General features: G+C 37.5%; 1 protein-coding gene across 10 annotated transcripts in view; it reads left to right on the forward strand.

The window, feature by feature from the left end:
* The window catches only part of ZDBF2 (zinc finger DBF-type containing 2), a 60,845-nt gene extending 43,311 nt beyond the window's left edge, over window positions 1–17,534 (forward strand). For 8 of the 10 annotated variants that reach the window (XM_063645000.1, XM_055290352.2, XM_055290347.2 and 5 more), the window contains 2 exons: window positions 232–359; window positions 7,837–17,534. In XM_063645000.1, the coding sequence (XP_063501070.1) occupies window positions 232–359; window positions 7,837–14,698 (6,990 nt within the window). In that variant the 3' untranslated portion in view covers window positions 14,699–17,534. The remainder of the gene's footprint in view (window positions 1–231; window positions 360–7,836) is intronic. The other 2 variants (XM_063645005.1, XM_063645004.1) reach the window with 2 other exon arrangements.
* Window positions 17,535–21,984: the final 4,450 nt, after the last annotated feature.

Below are 21,984 nucleotides of genomic sequence, written 5' to 3' on the forward strand. Positions count from 1 at the left end.
ATGAATCATTTACCTTTAAGACTATTTCCTTAGGCTATACTTAGGGAAGTCTCATTATTTTACCTAAGGGAAAGTAGTTTTATGGTTTTTAGATGCAAATTTCAGAATTGCTTTGTAGAGAAGCTTTCAATTCATAATTTTACCAGGAGTATAGAAATGAATCCATTTTGTCAAACTCTCACTACTGAATACTGTCCATTTAAAAATATTCCATTTCTTTTTTCTTTATAGCATTTGTTCAGTGCTCAGCACAGGAGTTTGACCAGACAGAGTAGACGTCAAATATGTACCAGTAGTTTGATGGAACGTTTCTTACAGGATGTACTGCAGCACCACCCGTATCATTGTCAAGAGAGCAGGTAAAGTAGTTGATTGGAATAATATTTATACGTAGTTATATGTTACAGTAGGTGTTTATGTTCATGTCCCAATCAATACTTTAAGTGAATCTTTGAGTCAAGGAATATAAAGTAAAATTTTAGTAACTTTCATTTGCAATTTAAATTTTTTCTTAGCTGAAGTAAGAAATTTCACTACAGAAGATATGGACTATGTTTTTTTCTAAATAAAAGTCTTAGGCTAATAATTATATATCATTAAGATATTTTATAAGTATGTTATAGGATTAAGCAGGGGGAAAAGGAGGAAAAAATAGTTTTTTTTGTTTGTTTGTTTGTTTTTGAGATGGAGTTTTGCTCTTGTTGCCCAGGGTAGAGTGCAATGGCGCAATCTCAGCTCACCGCAACCTCCACCTCCCAGGTTCAGGCAATTCTCCTGCCTCAGCCTCCTGAGTAGCTGAGATTACAGGCATGTGCCACTGCGCCTGGCTAATTTTTTGTATTTTTATTGGAGTCGAGGGTTCGCCATGTTGGTCAGGCTGGTCTCGAACTCCCGACCTCAGGTGATCCACCCGCCTTGGCCTCCCAAAGTTCTGAGATCCACAGGCGTGAGCCACTGCACCTGGCAAAATAGTTTTTAAAAGGTTAGCAACAGAAAAACTGGTGACAATAGCAGAGTAAGGACAATCAAGTCAAAACTGAGTCAAATCCACATTAATAGAACTCTGCTAATTCTGAGTAAAAGAGATATCAAAAAGAATTGGGTTTTTAAATAATCTGTATTTTGATAGCTTTTCTTGTATCCATTTGTTTTAGTTGTTTTTAATAAAAGTAATTATTTTGATAACATTTGAGAGTTAATGCCCTATGTTAAAGAAAAACATTGGTAGAAAATCAGATTAAATATTATAGTATGTTTGTAGCTCCAGCTGTACAAGATAAGTTAAAAATAGATCATTGGCACATCTGTGCAGAATTAACTGAGATGTGCACCAGTTAGTAGAAAAAGGGATAAACTTCTTAGAAGCCTTTCAAATCACTAACATAGACCTTAGAAATGGCAAAAATATTTTAATGGGGAAAAGTTAGAGGAAAACAAGATGGTTTCTTAGCTGGTGGGAAGATAGAATTAGCCTATCCTGGGGTCAGTATAAATTTCCAGTTTTTTTTTTTTTTTTTTTTGAGATGGAGTCTTGCTCTGTCACCCAGGCCGGAGTGCAGTGGCATGATCTCAGCTCACTGCAACCCCCGCCTCCCTGGTTCAAGCAATTCTCCCTGCCTTAGCCTCCCGAGTAGCTGGGATTACAGGCACCCATCACCACGCCTGGCTAATTTTTTTGTATATTTAGTAGAGACTGGATTTTGCCATGTTGGCCAGGCTGGTCTTGAACTCCTGACCTGCCCGCCTTGGCTTCCCGAAGTACTGGGATTACAGGAATGAGTCACCGTGCCCAGCTCCAATGTATAACTCTCATAAGCAGTGCTTCAGCAAACATGTTTTTACATGAATTTTTTTTTTCCTTTTTTTTTGAGACAGAGTCTGGGTCTGTCGGCCAGGCTGGAGTGCTATGGCACAATCTTGGCTCACTGCAACCTCCATCTCCCGGGCTCAAGTAATTCTCCTGCCTCAGCCTCTTGAGTGGCTGGGATTATAGGCATATGCCACCATGCCTGGCTAATTTTTGTATTTTTAGTAGAGACAGGGTTTCACCATGTTGGCCAGGCTGGTCTCAAACTCCCGACCTCAAGTAATCTGCCTGCCTTGCCCTCCCAAAGTGCTGGGATTACAGGAGTGAGCCACCACACCCGGCCACATGCAACTATTTCTATGGTATAGCTTGCTAGAATTTGAAGTTCTGGGTCAGAGTTTATGGACCTTAAAATTTTTTTATTTTTATTTTTTAACTTTCCTTTCTGGAATAATTTCAGGCTTACAAAAATGTTGCAAAACTGATACAAGAAATTCTTGGATCACCTTCCCCTGGCTTTCTCAAGCATTAAATCCAAAATAACCACAGAAGGCCAGGTGCGGTGGCTCACGCTTGTAATCCCAGCACTTTGGGAGGCCAAGGTGGGCTGATGGCTTGAGGTCAGGAGTTCAAGACCAGCCTGGCCAACATGGTGAAACCCCCATCTCTACTAAAAATACAAAAATTAGCTAGGCATGTTGGCACACGCTTGTAGTCCCAGCTACTCAGGAGGCTGAGGCAGAAGAATTCCTTGAATTGCACTCCAGCCTGGGTGACAGAGCTAGACTCCTTCTTTAAAAAAAGATTTAAAAAACCACAGTACAATGATAAAAACTAGGAAACTACAAATGCAGTAGGAGGATCACTTGACTACGGGAGTTGGAGGCTGCAGTGCACTTTGACCTCCCCCCAGCCCGTGAATAGGCGCATCCAGCCTGGGCAACATAGTAAGGCCTGTCTTGGCCTCTAAAAAAAAAACAAGCCCCAAGCTGGGCGCAGTGGCTCACTCCTGTAATCCTATCACTTTCGGAGGCCGAGGCAGGCGGATCACCTGAGGTCGGGAGTTTGAGAGCAGCCTGACCAACATGGAGAAACCCTGCCTTTACTAAAAATACAAAAAATTAGCTGGGCATGGTGGTGCATGCCTGTAATCCCAGCTACTCAGGAGGCTGAGGCAGGAGAATTGCTTGAACCCGGGAGGCAGAGGTTGCGGTGAGCTGAGATTGTGCCATTGCACTCCAGCCTGGGCAACAAGAGCGAAACTTGGTCTCAAAACAAACAAACAAACCCAAAGCAAAAAACTCCCTGAACCCTGCTCAGAGGGAGCCAGTTTAAAAAACACAAAAACCAAAAACCAAGAAATTACATTGATACCATACTAACAACTAATCTATAGACCTTGTTTAAATTTTGTTGGTTGTCTTAACTCATGTCCATTTCTTGGACCAGGAACCAATCCAGAATCACACATTGCATTTCGTTGTCAACATCTCCTTAGTTTTCCTTTATCTTAAATAGTTCCTCAGTTTTTCTTTGTTTTTAAGACCATGATATGTTATTTATAGAGTACTGGCCAGTTAATTTATAGGATAGCCTTCAGTTTGTGTCTGCCTGATATTTTCTTATGATTAAACTTCGGTTATGCATTTTGGGCGTGAATATCTTAGAATCGATGTGCCCTTCTCAGTGTGTGGCATCAGGAGACACATAATGTTACCGTATCATTTTGGGTGATGTTAGCTTGAGCCACTTGATTAAGGTACTACTGTCTGCCAAGTTACTCCACTGTGAAGTTACTGTTTTTCCTAATTAATAAGGATCGTATGGGGAAGAACTTTGAGACTATGTAAATACCTTGTTTCTTATCTTACTTTTGCCCACTTATTTTATGCAACCATTAATGACTCTTTGATCAAAATTCTACCATAAAGGAGATCTTTACTTGTTCTTCCACTTATTCAAGTATTTAATACTTATTTATATCATTATAGACTCATGGATATTTCCTTTATTCTATGGGTTTTAATTTGTTACGATTTATTATTTATTTTGTTGCTCAAGTTGTGTATGGACATTTGAAGTCCTTGCTAGACACTTCCTAGAAGGCTATACCAATTTATACTCACACCAGCAGCATAAGAGAATGCTCATTTCCTGTCACTGTTGCTAACACTGGGATTATCAGCTGCTTTTTTCCCTCCCAACATAATAGGCCAAAAATGTGTAGATATACATACGATAATCCCATATTATCTATTTTCAGGTAGAACTTTTTTGTATGCTGATTGGCCATATTTTATTCTATGATATGTTTGTTAGTATACTTTGCCCATTTTTCTATTGAGTTATTTGTATATTTTGGCTTTGTAAGAAATATTTGAGTACGAGTAATATCCTTTGTATTTTAAATGTGTTACAGATTTTTTTCAGAACCCAATTGTCTTTTAACTGTATATGTTATTCTTTATTATACAGAAATTAAAATTTTTGACTTAATCAGATGTAAGGAGAATTTTTCTTTATGGCTTCTTGTATGCCTTTTTCTTCATGCCTTTGTTTTTTCTTTTAAATATTTGTAATCATCTTAGAGTTTGTTTTTATATGTGGTGTGAGGCAGGACTTCTTGTATCTCTAATTATCCTTGCTGATATAGAATGTCACCACCTGTGTCATAACCCAAGTTCTTATATTTGTGTATATGTGTGTATGTGTATCTCATTTTGAATACCATTTTGTTTCCTTGATTTAAAAAAAATCCCACGCCAATAGTACATTATTTTATTATATGTGTATAAGCTTTCTAACTTATAGGATTCGTAATTTTAAAACATTTCCTTTCTGCTCCCCCCTTGTCTAGACATTGTAAATTTTTCTATTTTAGCTTTCCTGAAAATCAGTTCTTGCTTTATTTTTGTTTCATCTTCGTTAATTTTTTCGTTTTCTTCATGTATTTCGTCTACCTTTTCATGGGGGCAATTTGGTTGTTATTTTTTTCATCTTAAATTGGGTGCCCAGTTGTATTTATGAATTCTTTTCTTAATGGAAGTATTTAAAAGTATGATGTTTTTATTTTGGCCATATCTCAGTTTTTCTTTCTTTTAGATAATTTAAAAAATGTTTTTTTTTTTTTTAACTCAAGAGTTTTTCTTTTTAGCTCAAGAGTTTAGCTGTTTTTTGTTCGTTTGTAGGTCTCACTCTGTGGCCCAGGCTGGAGTGCAGGGTGTTATTATAGCTCACTGTAGTCTCAAAGTCCTGGGCTCAAGTGATCCTCCTGCTTCAGCCTCTTGAGTATCTGGGACTATAGGCATGTACCACCATGCCTGGCTTATTTTTTAAATTTTTTGTAGAAACAGGATCTCATTATGTTGCCAAGGCTGGTCTCGAACTCTTGGCCTCAAGTGATCCTCTCACTTGAGTCTTCCAAAGTAGGTGGATTACAGGCATGAACCACCACACCTGGCCACCTGGCCAAAAGAGTGGTTTTTAATCTTTAATGGTTAGATTTTTAGAGAGCTTTTTTTGTTGTTGTGTAGTTACAAATGATGAGTTAAATGTGGATTATGATTTAATTGTTAAACATATTACAGACACAAATACAGATGCAGATCAAAGCATCCAGATGGCAGTTCATGACCTTCTTGGGATTTTACCAACTGTATGATTTTATGATTATATGTTCTTTTCTTTTCCCCCTTTTCTTTCATTTCTTAGCTACATATTGCACAATTGGTTTTATTTTGAGAATGTTGTGATAGTCCTTAAGACAAATGAAGATAGTTTAGGGTTCTGAAAAACTAGAGTGAAGTGGTTGTTGCACTGCAATGTCATTGTTGAGAAGTATGAAAAATTAGGATTTTTTTTGCTGCATCACAATACTTTTTTTTTTTTGAGACGGAGTCTTTCTCTGTCCCCCAGGCTGGAGTGCAGTGGCGCGATCTCGGCTCACTGCGAGCTCCGCCTCCCGGGTTCACGCCATTCTCCTGCCTCAGCCTCCCGAGTAGCTGGGAGTACAGGTGCCCGCCAACAGCTGCATCACAATACTTTTGATGCATGGTTAACATTTTTATTTTCTAAATTCAAAATTAATATTAAGGTAATAAATTTATATGGGAAAGATAGTAACAGTAATACTTAGGCTGAAATAAAATTGCATATGGCTGACACATGTATGCATGTTCTCTTAGACAAATGACATCTCAAATTGGAAAAATTCAATAAATTTTTAGGTGTTTATTTTTAATTGTTATAGGCTATTTTTATAAACAAACAGTTTTAGATTAATGGGAACATTGAGGAAATAGTACATAGTGTGCCTATAATACTCTCTTACCCAATTTCTCTATTATTAACATTAATGTGGTATATTTGTTACAAGTAATGAACTGATATTAGTAAAGTCCATGGTTTATTCAGACTTCTTAGTTTCTACTTAAACTAAGTTTTCTTAAACTAAGATTTCCTTAGTTTTACTACTTTTTCTGTTTCAGAATCACATCTGGGATACCACATTACATTAACTTGTAATGTCTCTTTAGGTGCCTCTTGGCTGTGACAGTTTAATCTTTTTTTTTTTTCTTAAACAAGTCTAGATGTGATGATACTTATCTCTTTGAATTGTTATTATTTTTTATGTGTCTGCCTTCTGCAGCTACTTGAATGGTCTTTCAAAGGCAGCTTAACTTTTTTTGAATTTGCCTTAGTACCTAGCATAGTGCCTGTAATGCAGTAGTAAGTCCTTAGTAGATGGTTGTTACATGAATGAATGTTTGCCTGACTTTAAGAATTCAGGACATGGCAATATCATTAGGTCAGCTGGTTTTATGTACATGAAAGAGCAGTCCCTGAAATGCTTTGGTCAAACATGTTGTCTTGATACTGGTAGAAGAGATTCATAGACTGATTTTAGATATGAAAGTTTTGGGTCTTTTTAAAAATAATGGAATTTAAATTTTGAATGGGAAATACATATACATAGACATAATTCACAGCGCACGTTCAAAAGTAAGTCTTCTTAAATTGCTGCCATCCTGTAATCTCTTCCCTAGAGGTAACACTTGACACCTCTAGACTTCTACAGTTGTATGTGCCATTCTCCAGATATTCTAAGTGCATTATTTTTTTCCCTTCTATTTTACATAAATGGTAGCTTTCTGTGTACCCTTGCTTTTCACTAACAATGTTTATAGTAATTGGTTTTTATTTGTATATATAGAGCTGCTTTATTATTTTTAAAAACCACATTGTATTCCATTAAATACCATTAATTAATCAGTACCCAGTTACTGAGTATTCAGGTTAATTCTAGTCATTTGCTATTACCCCTCCCTCTCCTCAAAAATAGCAGTAAATATTCTTGTACATGCCTCATTAAACACATGAGAAAACCAAAAGTGGAATTAGAGGTCAAAGGGTATGTACATTCTTAATTTTAATAGACATTGCCAAATTGCTCTTTGTAGAGGTTACAAATCTACATAGAGGTTAACCAGTAACTGTTAACTGATCTATATTCCTATGAACAATATATTAAAGTGCGTTTGTCCTTACATCCTCACCAAAACAATGTCTTAAGATAATAATAGCTAACATTTGTGAATGCTTACTATGTGCCAAGCTGTTTCTTTGTTTTAATGCTCTTTACATGGAACAATTAATTTACTCATCAAAACAATCTCATGAGGGAAAATAGTGTAAAATTCCCTTTTTTTGGAGACAGAAACTGAAGCATACAAAGTAACATATGTCAAACTTTTTGCTGTTTACTACTCTGATAACTGAAAAATAATATATGATTTTATTTGTTTAGTTATTCATGTTTAGGGGCCATTTGTATTTAAGTAGCAATTGGTAGAGCCACCTCCACCTTCTGCAGTAATTCCCCCTCTGCGGTCCATGCAGTGTTCAGCCTGGATTCCTTGTCCTTTAAGGATAGTCCAGAACAGAAAGCAAATAACATTTATTATGCCTCTATTTTAATATTTTAAACAGACATTAGAATATGTTTATGAGTTTTCCCCCTTTCTTTTTAGTTCAACACAAGATGAGACACATGTGAATACTGGGTCATCATCTGAAGTGGTGCATTTGGATGATGCTTTTTCTGAAGAAGAGGAAGAGGATGAGGATAAGGTTGAGGATGAGGATGCTACCGAAGAGAGACCTTCCGAGGTTTCAGAACCTATTGAAGAGTTACATTCCAGACCTCGTGAATCTCAGGAAGGCATGCAGGAGGTTTCAGTTCGACCATCAGTTATTCAAAAACTGGAGAAGGGACAGCAGCAGCCCTTGGAGTTTGTTCATAAAATTGGGGCCGGTGTGAAAAAATGTAACCTAGTAGATATTGGTCAGGCTACAAATAATGGAAGCAACCTGGTACGCCCCCCAGTGATTTGTAATGCTCCTGCTAGTTGTTTACCTGAAAGCTCTAATGATAGACCAGTTACAACTAATACAACTAGTTTACCACCAGCAGCTCATTTGGATTCAGTTAGCAAATGTGACCCAAACAAAGTTGAGAAATATCTTGAACAGCCAGACGGGGCCTCTAGAAATCCTGTGCTATCATCCCATGTAGAAACTTCTTCATTTTCATATCAGAAAGCTAAAGAATCAAATAAGAAATCTTTACGCATGAATTCAGATAAGTTGGTTTTGTGGAAAGATGTAAAATCTCAGGGTAAAACTTTGTCAGCTGGCTTGAAATTCTATGAACGCATGGGTACTAAGGGCTCCTTAAGAGTTAAATCTCCTTCCAAATTAGCAGTAAACCCGAATAAAACTGACATGCCTTTTAATAAAGGAATCTTTGAAGATACTATTGCAAAGAACCATGAGGAATTCTTTTCTAATATGGATTGTACCCAAGAAGAAAAGCATTTGATTTTTAACAAGACAGCCTTTTGGGAACAGAAGTGCTCAGTGAGTTCTGAAATGAAGTTTGATTGTAGCTCTCTTCAGTCAGCATCTGATCAGCCCCAAGAGACTGCACAAGACTTCAATCTTTGGAAGGAGGAGCGAATTGACCAAGAAGATAACTATGAATCTAGAGGTTCAGAAATGAGTTTTGATTGCAGTTCCTCTTTTCATTCACTGACTGACCAATCTAAAGTGAGTGCCAAAGAAGTAAACCTTTCCAAGGAAGTACGTACTGATGTACAGTATAAGAATAATAAATCTTATGTTTCTAAAATAAGTTCTGATTGTGATGACATTCTTCACTTGGTTACCAACCAATCCCAAATGATTGTTAAAGAAATAAGTCTTCAGAATGCAAGGCATATTAGCCTGGTTGACCAAAGCTATGAATCTAGTAGTTCTGAAACGAATTTTGATTGTGATGCTTCACCTCAGTCCACTAGTGACTACCCCCAACAATCTGTAACAGAAGTAAACCTTCCTAAGGAAGTACACATTGGTTTGGTTGATAAGAACTATGGTTCCAGTAGCTCTGAAGTAAGTGCTGATTCTGTTTTCCCACTGCAGTCAGTGGTTGACCGACCCCCAGTGGCTGTCACAGAAACAAAACTTTGGAAGAAGGCTCATACTGGCTTGGTTGATAACTATGGATCGAGTTGTTCTGAAGCAAGTTTTGATTGTGATGTTTCTCTTGAGTCAGTAGTTGATCATCCCCAACTGACTGTCAAAGGAAGAAACCTGAAAGGTAGACAAGTCCACCTAAAACATAAGAAGCGTAAACCCAGTAGTGCTAAAGCACATCTTGATTGTGATGTCTCACTTGGGACAGTTGCAGATGAATCCCAGAGGGCTGTTGAAAAGATAAGTCTTCTGAAGGAGAAGAATGCTGACCTTATGGATATGAACTGTGAATCCCATTGTCCTGAAATGGGTTTTCAGGCTGATGCTCAATTAGCTGACCAGTCTCAAGTAGCAGAAATAGAGCCTCAGAAAGTGGATGTTGACCTTGAGAATAAGAGTGTTCAGTCTAGCAGTTCTTCTCTAAGTTCTGATTCTCCGGCTTCTCTTTATCATTCAGCTCATGATGAGCCTCAAGAAGCTTTGGATGAAGTAAATCTTAAAGAGTTAAACATTGACATGGAAGTTAAGAGCTATGATTGCTCCAGCTCTGAGTTGACTTTTGATTCTGATCCGCCTCTTCTCTCAGTTTCTGAGCAGTCTCATCTGGATGCTGAAGGAAAAGAACGGCACATTGACCTGGAAGATGAGAGCTGTGAGTCAGATAGTTCTGAAATAACTTTTGATTCTGATATTCCTCTTTATTCAGTAATTGAACAACCTGAAGTAGCTGTTTATGAGGAAGAAACTGTTGATCTGGAAAGTAAAAGTAATGAATCTTGTGTTTCTGAAATAACTTTTGATTCTGATATTCCTCTTCATTCAGGAAATGATCACCCTGAAGTAGCTGTTAAAGAAGTAATTCAGAAAGAAGAGTACATTCACTTAGAAAGGAAGAATGATGAACCCAGTGGTTCTGAAATAAGTTCGGATTCCCATGCCCCTCTTCATTCAGTGACTAATTCTCCCGAAGTAGCTGTTAAAAAGCTAAATCCTCAAAAAGAAGAGCAGGTACACTTAGAAAATAAGGAAAATGAACCTATTGATTCTGAAGTAAGTTTGGATTATAATATCATTTTTCACTCAATGACTAGACATTCTGAAGATCCCATTAAAGAAATAAGCCTTCACACAAAAGAGCACATGTACTTAGAAAATAAGAGTGTTTTTGAAACAAGTTTGGATTCTGATGTCCCTCTTCAGTCAGCGACTCACAAACCTGAAGTAATTGTCAAAGAAACATGGCTTCAAAGAGAAAAGCATGCTGAATTCCAAGGTAGAAGTACTGAATTCAGTGGTTCAAAAGCAAGTTTAGATTCTGGTGTCCCTCATTATTCAGTAACTGAACCTCAAGTAGCTGTTAACAAAATAAACAGAAAGAAGCAATATGTTCTAGAAAACAAGAATGATAAATGTAGTGGTTCTGAAATAATTTTGGATTCTAATGTTCCACCTCAGTCAATGACTGACCAACCTCAACTAGCTTTTTTGAAGGAAAAACATGTTAATCTGAAGGACAAAAATAGTAAATCAGGTGACTCTAAAATAACCTTTGATTCTGAACAACTTCAGGAAGCGGTTAAAAAAATAGACCAATGGAAGGAAGAGGTTATTAGCCTGAAAAATAAGATTAATGAACCTAGTACTTATAAATTAATACATGATCCTGATGTTTCTGTCCAATCTGTGGCTGATCAACCCAAAGTAGCTATTAAACATGTAAACCTTGGGAATGAAAACCATATGTACTTGGAAGTTAAGAACAGCCAATATAGTTGTTCGGAAATGAATTTGGATTCTGGTTTCTTGGGTCAGTCAATAGTCAATCGACCTCAAATAACTATTTTGGAGCAGGAGCACATTGAACTAGAAGGTAAGCACAATCAATGTTGTGGTTCTGAAATAAGTTTTGATTCTGATGACCCTCTTCAGTCAGTGGCTGACCGGCTGAGAGAAACCGTTAAAGAAATAAGCCTTTGGAAGGATGAAGAAGTTGACATGGAAAGGAGAAATGAAGCTAAGGGTTTTGAAATTATGTATGATTCTGATGTTCTTCAGCCCCAACCTGAAGAAGTACTTAAGGAGGTCAGTCTTTGGAAAGAGCATGTTGACTTGGAAAATAAGATTGTCAAACCTACAGATTCCAAAATAAAATTTGATTCTCATGAACTCCTTCAGTCCGTGACTAATAAAATTCCAGGGGTGAATAAAGAAATCAATCTTTTGAGGGAGGAACATGTTTGTCTGGATGATAAGGGCTATGTGCCCAGTGATTCTGAAATAATTTATGTTTCAAATATCCCTCTTCAGTCAGTAATAAAACAACCACAAATTTTGGAAGAGGAACATGCCAGTCTGGAAGATAAGAGCAGTAATTCTTGTAGTCCTGAAGAAAGTTCTGATTCCAATGACTCTTTTCAGGTAGCAGCAGATGAGCTTCAAAAACCTGTCAAAGAAATAAATCTTTGGAAGGAAGACCATATTTACCTGGAAGATAAGAGCTATAAATTAGGTGATTTTGATGTAAGTTATGCTTCTCATATTCCTGTTCAGTTTGTGACTGATCAATCTTCTGTACCTGTCAAAGAAATAAACTTGCAAAAGAAGGATCATAATGATCTAGAAAGTAAGAACTGTGAAGTTTGTGGTTCTGAAATAAAATGTCATTCTTGTGTTCATCTTCAGTCAGAAGTTGACCAACCTCAGGTGTCTTACAAAGAGGCAGACCTTCAGAAGGAAGAGCATGTTGTCATGGAAGAAAAGACCGACGAACCTAGTGATTCAGAAATGATGTATGATTCTGATGTTCCTTTTCAAATAGTAGTTAACCAATTTCCAGGGTCAGTCAAAGAAACCCACCTTCCAAAGGTGGTACTTGTGAATCTGGTGCCCAGTGATAGTGATTATGAAGTAATTTCAGATGATATTCCCCTTCAGTTAGTGACTGACCCACCTCAGTTGACTATCAAAGATATCAACTGTATAAATACAGAATGTATTGATATAGAAGATAAGAGCTGTGACTTTTTTGGTTCTGAAGTCAGATGTAGTTGTAAAGCCTCTACTCCCTCAATGACAAACCAGTGCAAAGAGACTTTCAAAATAATAAACCGGAAGAAGGACTATATTATTCTGGGAGAGCCAAGTTGTCAATCTTGTGGTTCTGAAATGAATTTTAATGTTGATGCCTCTGATCAGTCCATGACTTACGAGTCACAAGGACCTGATGAGAAAATGGTGAAATATATTGACTCAGAAGATAAGACCTGTGGATATAATGGTTCTAAAGGAAAATTTAATTTGGAAGACACTTCTCATCGAACGACTCACCGACTGCAGAAAGCTCACAAAGAAGCCAACCTTCAGAAAGATCCAAGAAATGCTGGCCTAAAAGGTAAGAGCTGTCAGTCTAGTGCTTCTGCAGTGGATTTTGGTGCCTCTTCCAAGTCAGCGCTCCATCGAAGGGCTGATAAAAAAAAACGTTCGAAGCTAAAACATAGAGATCTAGAAGTGAGCTGTGAGCCAGATGGTTTTGAGATGAATTTTCAGTGTGCTCCCCCTCTTCTGTCTGATACTGATGAGCCTCAAGAAACTGTTAAGAAAAGACACCCTTGTAAGAAGGTATCTTTTGACTTGAAAGAAAAGAACCGTGATTCCCAGTCAAGCTCTGTTCCCAAGATTGGTTCTGTAAGGAACCTGAAAAAAGCAAAAGATGTCATAGAAGATAATCCTGATGAACCAGTTCTTGAAGCCTTGCCTCATGTACCTCCTTCATTTGTGGGGAAAACATGGTCTCAGATAATGAGAGAAGATGACATAAAAATTAATGCTCTTGTGAAGGAGTTTAGGGAAGGTCGTTTCCACTGTTACTTTGATGATGACTGTGAGACCAAAAAAGTTTCTTCGAAGGGGAAAAAAAAGGTTACCTGGGCTGACTTGCAAGGTAAGGAGGACACTGCACCAACTCAAGCTGTGTCAGAGAGTGATGATATTGTCTGTGGTATTTCAGATATTGATGACTTGTCAGTGGCCTTAGATAAACCATGCCATCGTCATCCTCCAGCAGAGAGGCCTCCTAAGCAAAAGTGGCGTGTGGCTTCTCAATGCCAGACAGCGAAAATCAGCCATAGTACTCAGACCAGTTATAAGAATTACCCAGTGATGAAAAGAAAAATAATTAGACAAGAGGAAGACCCACCAAAAAGTAAGTGTTCACGTTTACAGGATGACAGAAAAACCAAAAAGAAAGTCAAAATTGGGACAGTTGAATTTCCTGCATCATGTACTAAAGTTTTGAAGCCTATGCAACCCAAAGCCTTAGTCTGTGTTCTTTCTTCTTTAAATATTAAACTGAAGGAGGGTGAAGGCCTTCCTTTCCCTAAAATGAGGCACCATAGTTGGGATAATGATATTCGGTTTATATGCAAATATAAACGGAATATCTTTGATTATTATGAGCCCTTGATTAAGCAAATTGTAATTAGTCCTCCCCTGAATGTAATAGTACCAGAGTTTGAGAGGCGTAACTGGGTTAAAATTCATTTTAATAGGAGCAACCAAAACTCCAGTGCAGGAGATAATGATGCTGATGGACAAGGCTCTGCTTCAGCACCTTTAATGGCAGTGCCGGCAAGATATGGATTTAATTCACATCAGGGAACCAGTGACTCTTCTCTGTTTCTGGAAGAATCAAAGGTTCTGCATGCTCGTGAGGTTCCAAAGAAAAGAAATTTCCAGCTAACATTTTTAAATCGTGATGTTGTCAAAATCTCTCCAAAATCAGTTAGAAATAAGCTTTTGGAAAGTAAAAGTAAAAAGAAAATTCATGGAAAGAAGGTGACCACTAGTAGTAATAAGCTAGGTTTTCCCAAAAAGATTTATAAACCAATTATTCTCCGGCAAAAACCCAGAAAAGCTTCAGAGAAACAGTCAATTTGGATTCGGACCAAACCAAGTGATATCATTAGAAAGTATATTTCGAAATACTCTGTTTTTTTACGTCATAGATATCAGTCCAGGAGCGCTTTTCTTGGAATGTATCTGAAGAAGAAAAAATCTGTTGTCAGTAGGCTAAAGAAGGCGAAGAGAACAGCTAAAGTGCTTTTGAACTCCTCAGTTCCACCAGTTGGTGCTGAAGAGCTGTCAAGCGCTATCGCAAATCCTCCTCCAAAGCGACCTGTGCGGGCTTCCTGCCGCGTTGCAAGGAGGAGGAAGAAGAGTGATGAAAGCTACCATGGCCGACAGAGAAATCCTACACCTGTGAGAGCATATGATCTGAGAAGCTCATCTTCTTTACAACAACGTGAGAGAATGATGACTCGGCTAGCAAACAAATTGAGAGGTAATGAGGTAAAATAGAAGTTGGTTTTGTGTTCAGGCTAGTTGAGGATTCAGTACTTCAGTTGAAATATATTTGGTACTTTGTGCACACAGCTTTCCCAGCTTTGGTGAGAAAACTAATCTTGAACTATTTTGCTATAAATATTATTTTTCAGAATTTTTATATTCATTTAAAATTAGTGTTTAGAGTCCTTTCATTTTAAGATTCAGAAGCAGCCTTTGTCCAACATTTTCTGTAGAAGAACTTCATCTTAATTTATGTCACAAAATAATTTAGCACCGTATATAGGATTTTGTTCCTTAAATCATATCCCTCTTATTTTTTATGATTATCTCTCATGCCAGCAAATTTAACATTGTGAGAATGAATATAGCAAACTTATTAAAAAGAAAGAACTATAATGAATTATGTCAACTTTTGAATGGGGTTGACTTAAATGAATACAAACAAAATATAAGTTTTCTTTCTTTTTAAAGCATTCCAGAAAATGAGATTCCATAATCTTTAATACAGTTTTTAAAAACTGGTGATTTTTTTTTATGCATAACACAAACTCCTCCTGCTTCATTTAAATTGGATCTGCAAGTCTCTAACTTTTATCATTTGGACACATGCACACATACAGTCTCTAGGTTTTTTGGGTTAGCCTATTAGATCTTAAAGGGGAAAATAATTTTGCCCACGTGTTTAGGCGTTTTTCCCCCCTTTTTTTAACCACCTTTACTCCCTTCTACATGAAGAGTTGGTGGTTTAATATGAAAATCCAGGTTACTTTGTGGCCTTATCCCCTAAAAATACTTTAGGCATTACCATATCAGTTTTTATTTTTATTTTTATTTATTATTATTATTTTTTGAGACAGAGTCTCACTCTGTTGCGCAGGCTGGAGTGCAGTGGCCTGATGTCAGCTCATCACAACCTCTGCCTCCTGGGTTCAAGCGATTCTGCTGCCTAAGTCTCTCGAGTAGCTGGGACTACAGGCGTGCGCCACCATGCCCGGCTAACTTTTGTATTTTTAGTAGAGATGGGGGTTTCACTGTGTTGGCCAGGCTGGTTTCAAACTCCTGACCTCGTGATCCACCCGCCTCAGCCTCCCAAAATGCTGGGATTACAGGCGTGAGCCACCATGCCCAGCCTACCATATCAGTTTTTAATAACTTGAACTGAAATTATTGGCCTGGTAATATTTGGGCAGGCCATTAATTCTCATTAGAAAATTACTTAATATTTCAAAAAACTGAATAAAACTGGTAATCTTTGTGGAGGCCCATTTTGCAAGTGGAAACCTGTATTTATACATTAGTTTGTCTTTAACTTGTTAACAGATTTTAACAGTTCAAATGAAAGATGTTAACGAGATGCAGTTTGAGTCTGGGATACTCAGAATAGATCCAGAACCTTTATTCAGGGACACTGGTTGAGTTGGTACAGATGCATTCAGTTGTCATTCATTCATGTTAAGCCAAGATCCTGGATCTTCTATCATTAATGTTAAGAGGAAACATGAATTACAACTATATTGTATGACTGCCATATTTTATTGAAACTAAGGTCAATGTTGAACCATATCTTGATTTCAGAATTTAAAATGTGTTACCTTAGAAATAATGAAATATAGTGTAACAGTTGGTTTCTAAATGTGGTTTTATTTCAGGGGCCATTATTTAACCTGTGTGTATGCTATGATGGAGTTCTTTTGTAATTTCTTTACTTCTAAATTTAAGTAGTAATTATGTTTAAAAACAAATGTTTTTGTCTTTAGTTGCAAAGCAGTATATGTCTCGTTTCCTTCAACCTTGCCTCCTCATACACAAATATATTTTCATTTCTCTTCTTAAAAGATCACTGTGGGCCAGTAGTTCAAAATAATCCTCCAATTTTAATTTAGGAACAAAGCTTTGTCCTACTGACTAGGAAGTAAACAAACAGCTGATATATAAAATACTCTATTTGTGGGTATTGGTGTCTTTTTTCCCTATGGAATAGACACATAGTTCCCTTAAATGTTATTAATAGACATTCTACATTCTTTCAGTGTAAGTTTAAAAGCAAGAGATCAAATGAAAATGTGTACTATGTACATATGATGTGTCATACCGTGATTACATCATGCAGAGAGAACAGTTCCTATAATTCAAGTAATTAAAATTTCAAGTTATAAAAATGTTACCATTTTCACATTGGAAGCCCTTCTAAGTACCATTTTCATTGGGGGCAGGGAGAAGGTTTATATTTAAATTTTATGTTACCAGACATAAAAGTACAGTGCAGTACTGATGATTTTGTTTAAAGTTTTTGAAATGTTTACTAAGTTCTTGTAATCATTATTATTTTAGACAAGCTTGAAAACTTGAAATTGTTGAAACTTATAATTTAAATTAAATTGGAAATTACTTTCAGAATTTGGTAGTATACAAGATGTGCCCCTTTGTCTAAATAAATGTTGGCTTAATTTGCAGAATAGATAAAACAATTGATGTTTTTGTGTATTCAAGAATGCATTAAATTCTTTTAATAGTAAAAAGTCAAATTACAACCATAATGAGTGTTTTAATCTTGTTCTTGTTCAGTATTTTGCATAGATTTTTATTGTAATTGTCCTGAGTTCTACAGTATGTGAACAATATCGTGTGAAGTGTGTTTTTGCATTTGTGCATTTAAATTATTTATGTAACTAGGGCTGTGAGTAACACTTTTTTTTTTTTTGGTTAAAGAAAAGCTATATTTAAATATTCAAATAATTATATATTTCCATGTAAAACTAATGTGAAGACTAATGTATTTTTTATATTGCAGTGTAAAAGCTAAACTTGTTTTTGATGTTATCAAGATAAAATTTATTAAGCCTTGAAATTTGTCTGTTCTCTCTTCATGTTAGAAACTGTTTCTGGGAATACTTGAAGAATAAGAGAATAATGGCCTGAGAGATAATAAATGAGAGCATGTAAATGTTGATGCCAGTGAGAAAATAGTTTAACCAAAGATATACAGATTATATTCGATGCAGTAGTTATTTCAAAGGATTAAAATTAAACCATTTGTCTGGTGGAGTGGTGGATTAGCAGCTTCTCACTTTGTGTACCTGTATTGAAAGGGCCCGTGAACAAGACTGAGTTCATGAGGCTCTATCTATATCACTGTGTGACACCTACTGGGAAGGGAGAACTTGGGAGCCTCCACTACCACAGCATGTATTATAAAAGACGAGAAAACATGAGAAAGTGTATGTGTGTCAGTGAGGTAGGTGCCTTTGGCCCCAGGAGTACTGACTTCCAGAGTTTGTTGGCCTAGATGTTATTGCCAGGATAAACAACATCCTAATCTTTTTTTTTCCTTTCTTGAGGTGGAGCCTCTCTTTGTCGCCCAGGCTGGAGTGCAGTGGTGCAATCTCAGCTCACTGCAACCCCCGCCTTCCAGGTTCAAGTGATTCTCCTGTCTCAGCCTCCCGAATAGCTGGGATTACAGGCATGCGCCACCACACCCAGCTAAATTTTGTAATTTTAGTAGAGATGGGGTTTTACCATGTTGGCCAGGCTGGTCTTGAACTCCTGACCTCAGGTGATCCACCCACCTTGGCCTCCCAGAGTGCTGGGATTACAGGCATGAGCCACCATGCCCGGCCCCTAATCTTTATAAAAAATCATGGCCGGGCGTGGTGGCTCAGGCCTGTAATCCCAGCACTTTGGGAGGCCGAGGCGGGCAGATCACGAGGTCAGGAGATCAAGACCATCCTGGCTAACATGGTGAAACCCCGTCTCTACTAAACAAAATACAAAAAATTAACCGGGCGTGGTGGCAGGTGCCTGTAGTCCCAGCTACTCAGGAGGCTGAGGCAGGAGAATGGCGTGAGGCTGAGGCAGGAGAATGGCGTGAACCTGAGAGGCGGAGCTTGCAGTGAGCCGAGATCGCACCACTGCACTCCAGCCTGGGCGACAGAGCGAGACTCTGTCTCAAAAAAAAAAAACAAAAACAAAATTACTACAGTGAAAATGTAAAATGGAAGTCCAGTTTCAGCAAAGGGCTGCTATGTAAAGAAAATATAGTTTGTTGTTGAATCTTTAACTATAAACTTAACAATTTTCTGTGTTTATAATTTATTACATAAATAGTGTAATTTATTTCCAAGTTTACTTATTTTAAGGTTAAAAGGTGTGTGTGTGTGTGAACATCTTGAGCCCTTACTGAGTGCCAGAGATTGTTCTAAGCTTTTAACCTGTTATCTCATTTGGTCTTCAAAGGGCCTTTATGAGTTAGATACTGTAATTTTCACAATACATTAGATGAGAAAATTGTGGCATATTGTAGTTTATAGTTAAGCATCATTCCCACCCCCCAGTTCCAAGCCAGCACTAATCTACTTTCTGTCTTTATAGTATATCCTTTTCTGGATAGTTCATATGAATGGAGTAGTAAAATATGTGGCCTTTGTGTTGGCTTCTTTCATTTACCACGATGTTTTGTCATTGTGTTGTAGCATGGATCAGTATTTTGGTCCTTTTTATTGCTGAATAATACTTACAGTTCGTTTTTAATGAAAACAATAGCACAGCCGTGGTCTCCTGGTAGCAAATATGAGAAAACCACTAGGTTTGAGCCTAGCTGTTCCCTTTATGCCTCTCCTATGTGTTATCCTTGGTAACTGCCCAGACCCAAGACCAGACAGGACCATTGCCTTCTAGAATTCTCTTATTCCATACCTGGATGCTTGTGCTTCCTCCCTTGGACTTTTTGTCCCTTTACTACCCTTCCTGGCATTCTTTTCACTGTTCTGTGAATTCTCATTTTCAGTGTCAACACATTACCCTGTGTTCTCAGTGCTTTCACAGTGGGTTGCTGGCAGGTAATTGGAATCTGAGAATTTTGTCCAAGTTGCCCATTATTCTAATCTCCGTAAGCCACAGAGCCAGGAACTGCTGATGGTGTACTGGTTGTGGCAAACACTCTTTTGAGAATTACTCTCTTACATAACCACAGCACATACCATCAAAATCAGGAAATCAGCGTTGATCTGATAAAACCATGTACTCTACAGACCTTGTTCAGGTTTGGGGGATTATTCCAGAATGTTCTCTCCTGGTCCAGGATTTGATCCAGGATCATCTACTGGTATGACTCTAATTTTCTTCAGTTTGGAGCAGTTCCTCAGCCTTTCTTTGCATTTCATGGCAAACTTATTGAAGATAACTAGTTTTTTTTTTTGGTGGAAACTCAGTTTAATGTTTCTTTATAATCTGCTTTTGTAGGGGAGGAGCAGAAATTCTGTATTCTTAGTGTTTTGTAACTGGAGCGATGTGATGTCAATTTGAGTAAATGTGATAGAAGATACCCAGTGTTGGTCCTTAGGGAAAAAGGTTTTCATAATCACAGAAGTGGGGGCTCTCACTGAGGTTGAGTTATCAACAAATAGTTACATTTTCTGGCAGCATTGACTGAATTTTATCTAATTATCTTTTAACTCATAGATAAGGCAATCACTTATTCATACATTTAAGAAATATTACTTCTACCCCTATGTGCTTACCCATGTGTGGGTGCCAGGGATCCAGGCATCAACCAAACAGGCCTCTGGTTGCTCACCCTCATGCACTGATATGTGTGAGAGGGAATTTCAGTAGTGGTAAGTCAGTGGGCTTGCAACATAATTCTTGTGCTTTCAAAGATCATTCATAGACTCATATAGCTAACACTCACAGGATACTTCTCTTTGGCATTGACCAATTCCTCCACTTTCTTCCCTTAGACCCATTGCAAGCTGTTTCTGATCATTGTCAGGAAAGATTGTTTTCCTGTGTTGGTGTTATTTTGAAAAGACTCTGTGTTGGTTTGGTGCACCAGGATAGTGTTATATAGACTCACTTGCCACAGCAAAAAAATGACATCCTAAGGAGAAGTTGGTGTATTCATCAGATGTTAAGTTTTCGAGTTGAGATTTTGTCAGCTTTTTTGACCTGGAAAAATAGAAGGTTTATTTTATTTTTTTCGAGAGTTGTCACTGGTCACAGATAATTAAGTAAAGTGAGTGGTGTTTATCATCCATTGAGCTAGACCTATTTTACTAGCTGATTGACTACCTGGAAATCTGAGTTTGAATGTGGTTATTTCACTGTGTCAAATGGTAGCCTAGTAACTGATTATTACTGCTGTTTTACACAGTGACCTTCTTATGTTTAGGATATATTTAGGTGAGTTAGTGAGGTAGCTTTGATGCCTTAATAGAACCAGAGAAACCACTTGGCCATAATAACTGATAATTTTCGGGTTTTCATACTGTGCTTACTACTTAACACATCTGTAACCTAGCAGAGCTATAACATTCCTCTTCTTTTGGTTCCTACAGAGAAAGGATCTCAAGTCTAACTTAGAATGTGGCATAATAATGTGTGACAGTCTTTTGAGGAACAAATCACAGTAACCCCAAATTGCCCAAGGTAATCAATAGCAACTGCCAGATTGCATTTGGAGCCAGGACATTTCTTTGGCTATACTGGATGACCAGGTAAGATCTGAGAGAACATGAGGATGGTTATAAGTGGCTGGATAAAAACAAAACGAAAATATGTGAGTTCCTTTTGAGCTAAAGATGTTGATGAGAATTATTCTGAAGAAAAATGGCCACTACATTTTAAGTGCTAATTTAAGAATGGATGCTGCCTCTTAGAGATTGTTGAGTATACTGATTCTAAATTATGTAGTTTAGGTTGTGTATTTAAATTCTGGAGTAGGTTTTTTTTTTTATATCATAGCCATCATAAAACAGCTGTTTTCACTTGCCATAGGTGAAACTATGAGCAAACATTTTTTTTATGTGCAGGTGTGTTGTAGCAATAGAACTTGTTAACAGTGTAAGTGCTTAAGGAATTTTTAGTACAGATTCTGTGGGTTAAAATTACAGTATGGAATGGTCATGAAGCCTGATTTCCTTCCTCAGCCCCACTGTCCAGTAGAAAAATGATCTGGATTTAGTCTTCAATATGTAATCTATCTTCTTCTTGAATGTACAGAAGGGTTTGTATTATATAGTATTTAAGGCTTAACATCTCGTGCCAAGTAATTTTGTTTTTCTTCTGAATCACAGTAAAACTGTGTGGAAATCAATTCAAGAAAAATTTGCTTGATGCCAGTGCATGATGGTAAGTGGAGCATTGGTAGTTCATCCTGAGTAAGGGAAGAGAGCCTGTTTCTCAAGCAGAGTCCATTCTGCCAGTGAATTGCCCACATCTCCAAATGAACATAATGCAGTTGGGTCAGGGAGAGTGACACAGGAGGCTCAGTATCATTTCTGTCTGCTCACTTTTCTTGGCAC

The sequence above is a fragment of the Symphalangus syndactylus genome, chromosome 8 (assembly GCF_028878055.3).
Source record: "Symphalangus syndactylus isolate Jambi chromosome 8, NHGRI_mSymSyn1-v2.1_pri, whole genome shotgun sequence".
Taxonomy (NCBI): Eukaryota; Metazoa; Chordata; class Mammalia; order Primates; family Hylobatidae; genus Symphalangus; species Symphalangus syndactylus.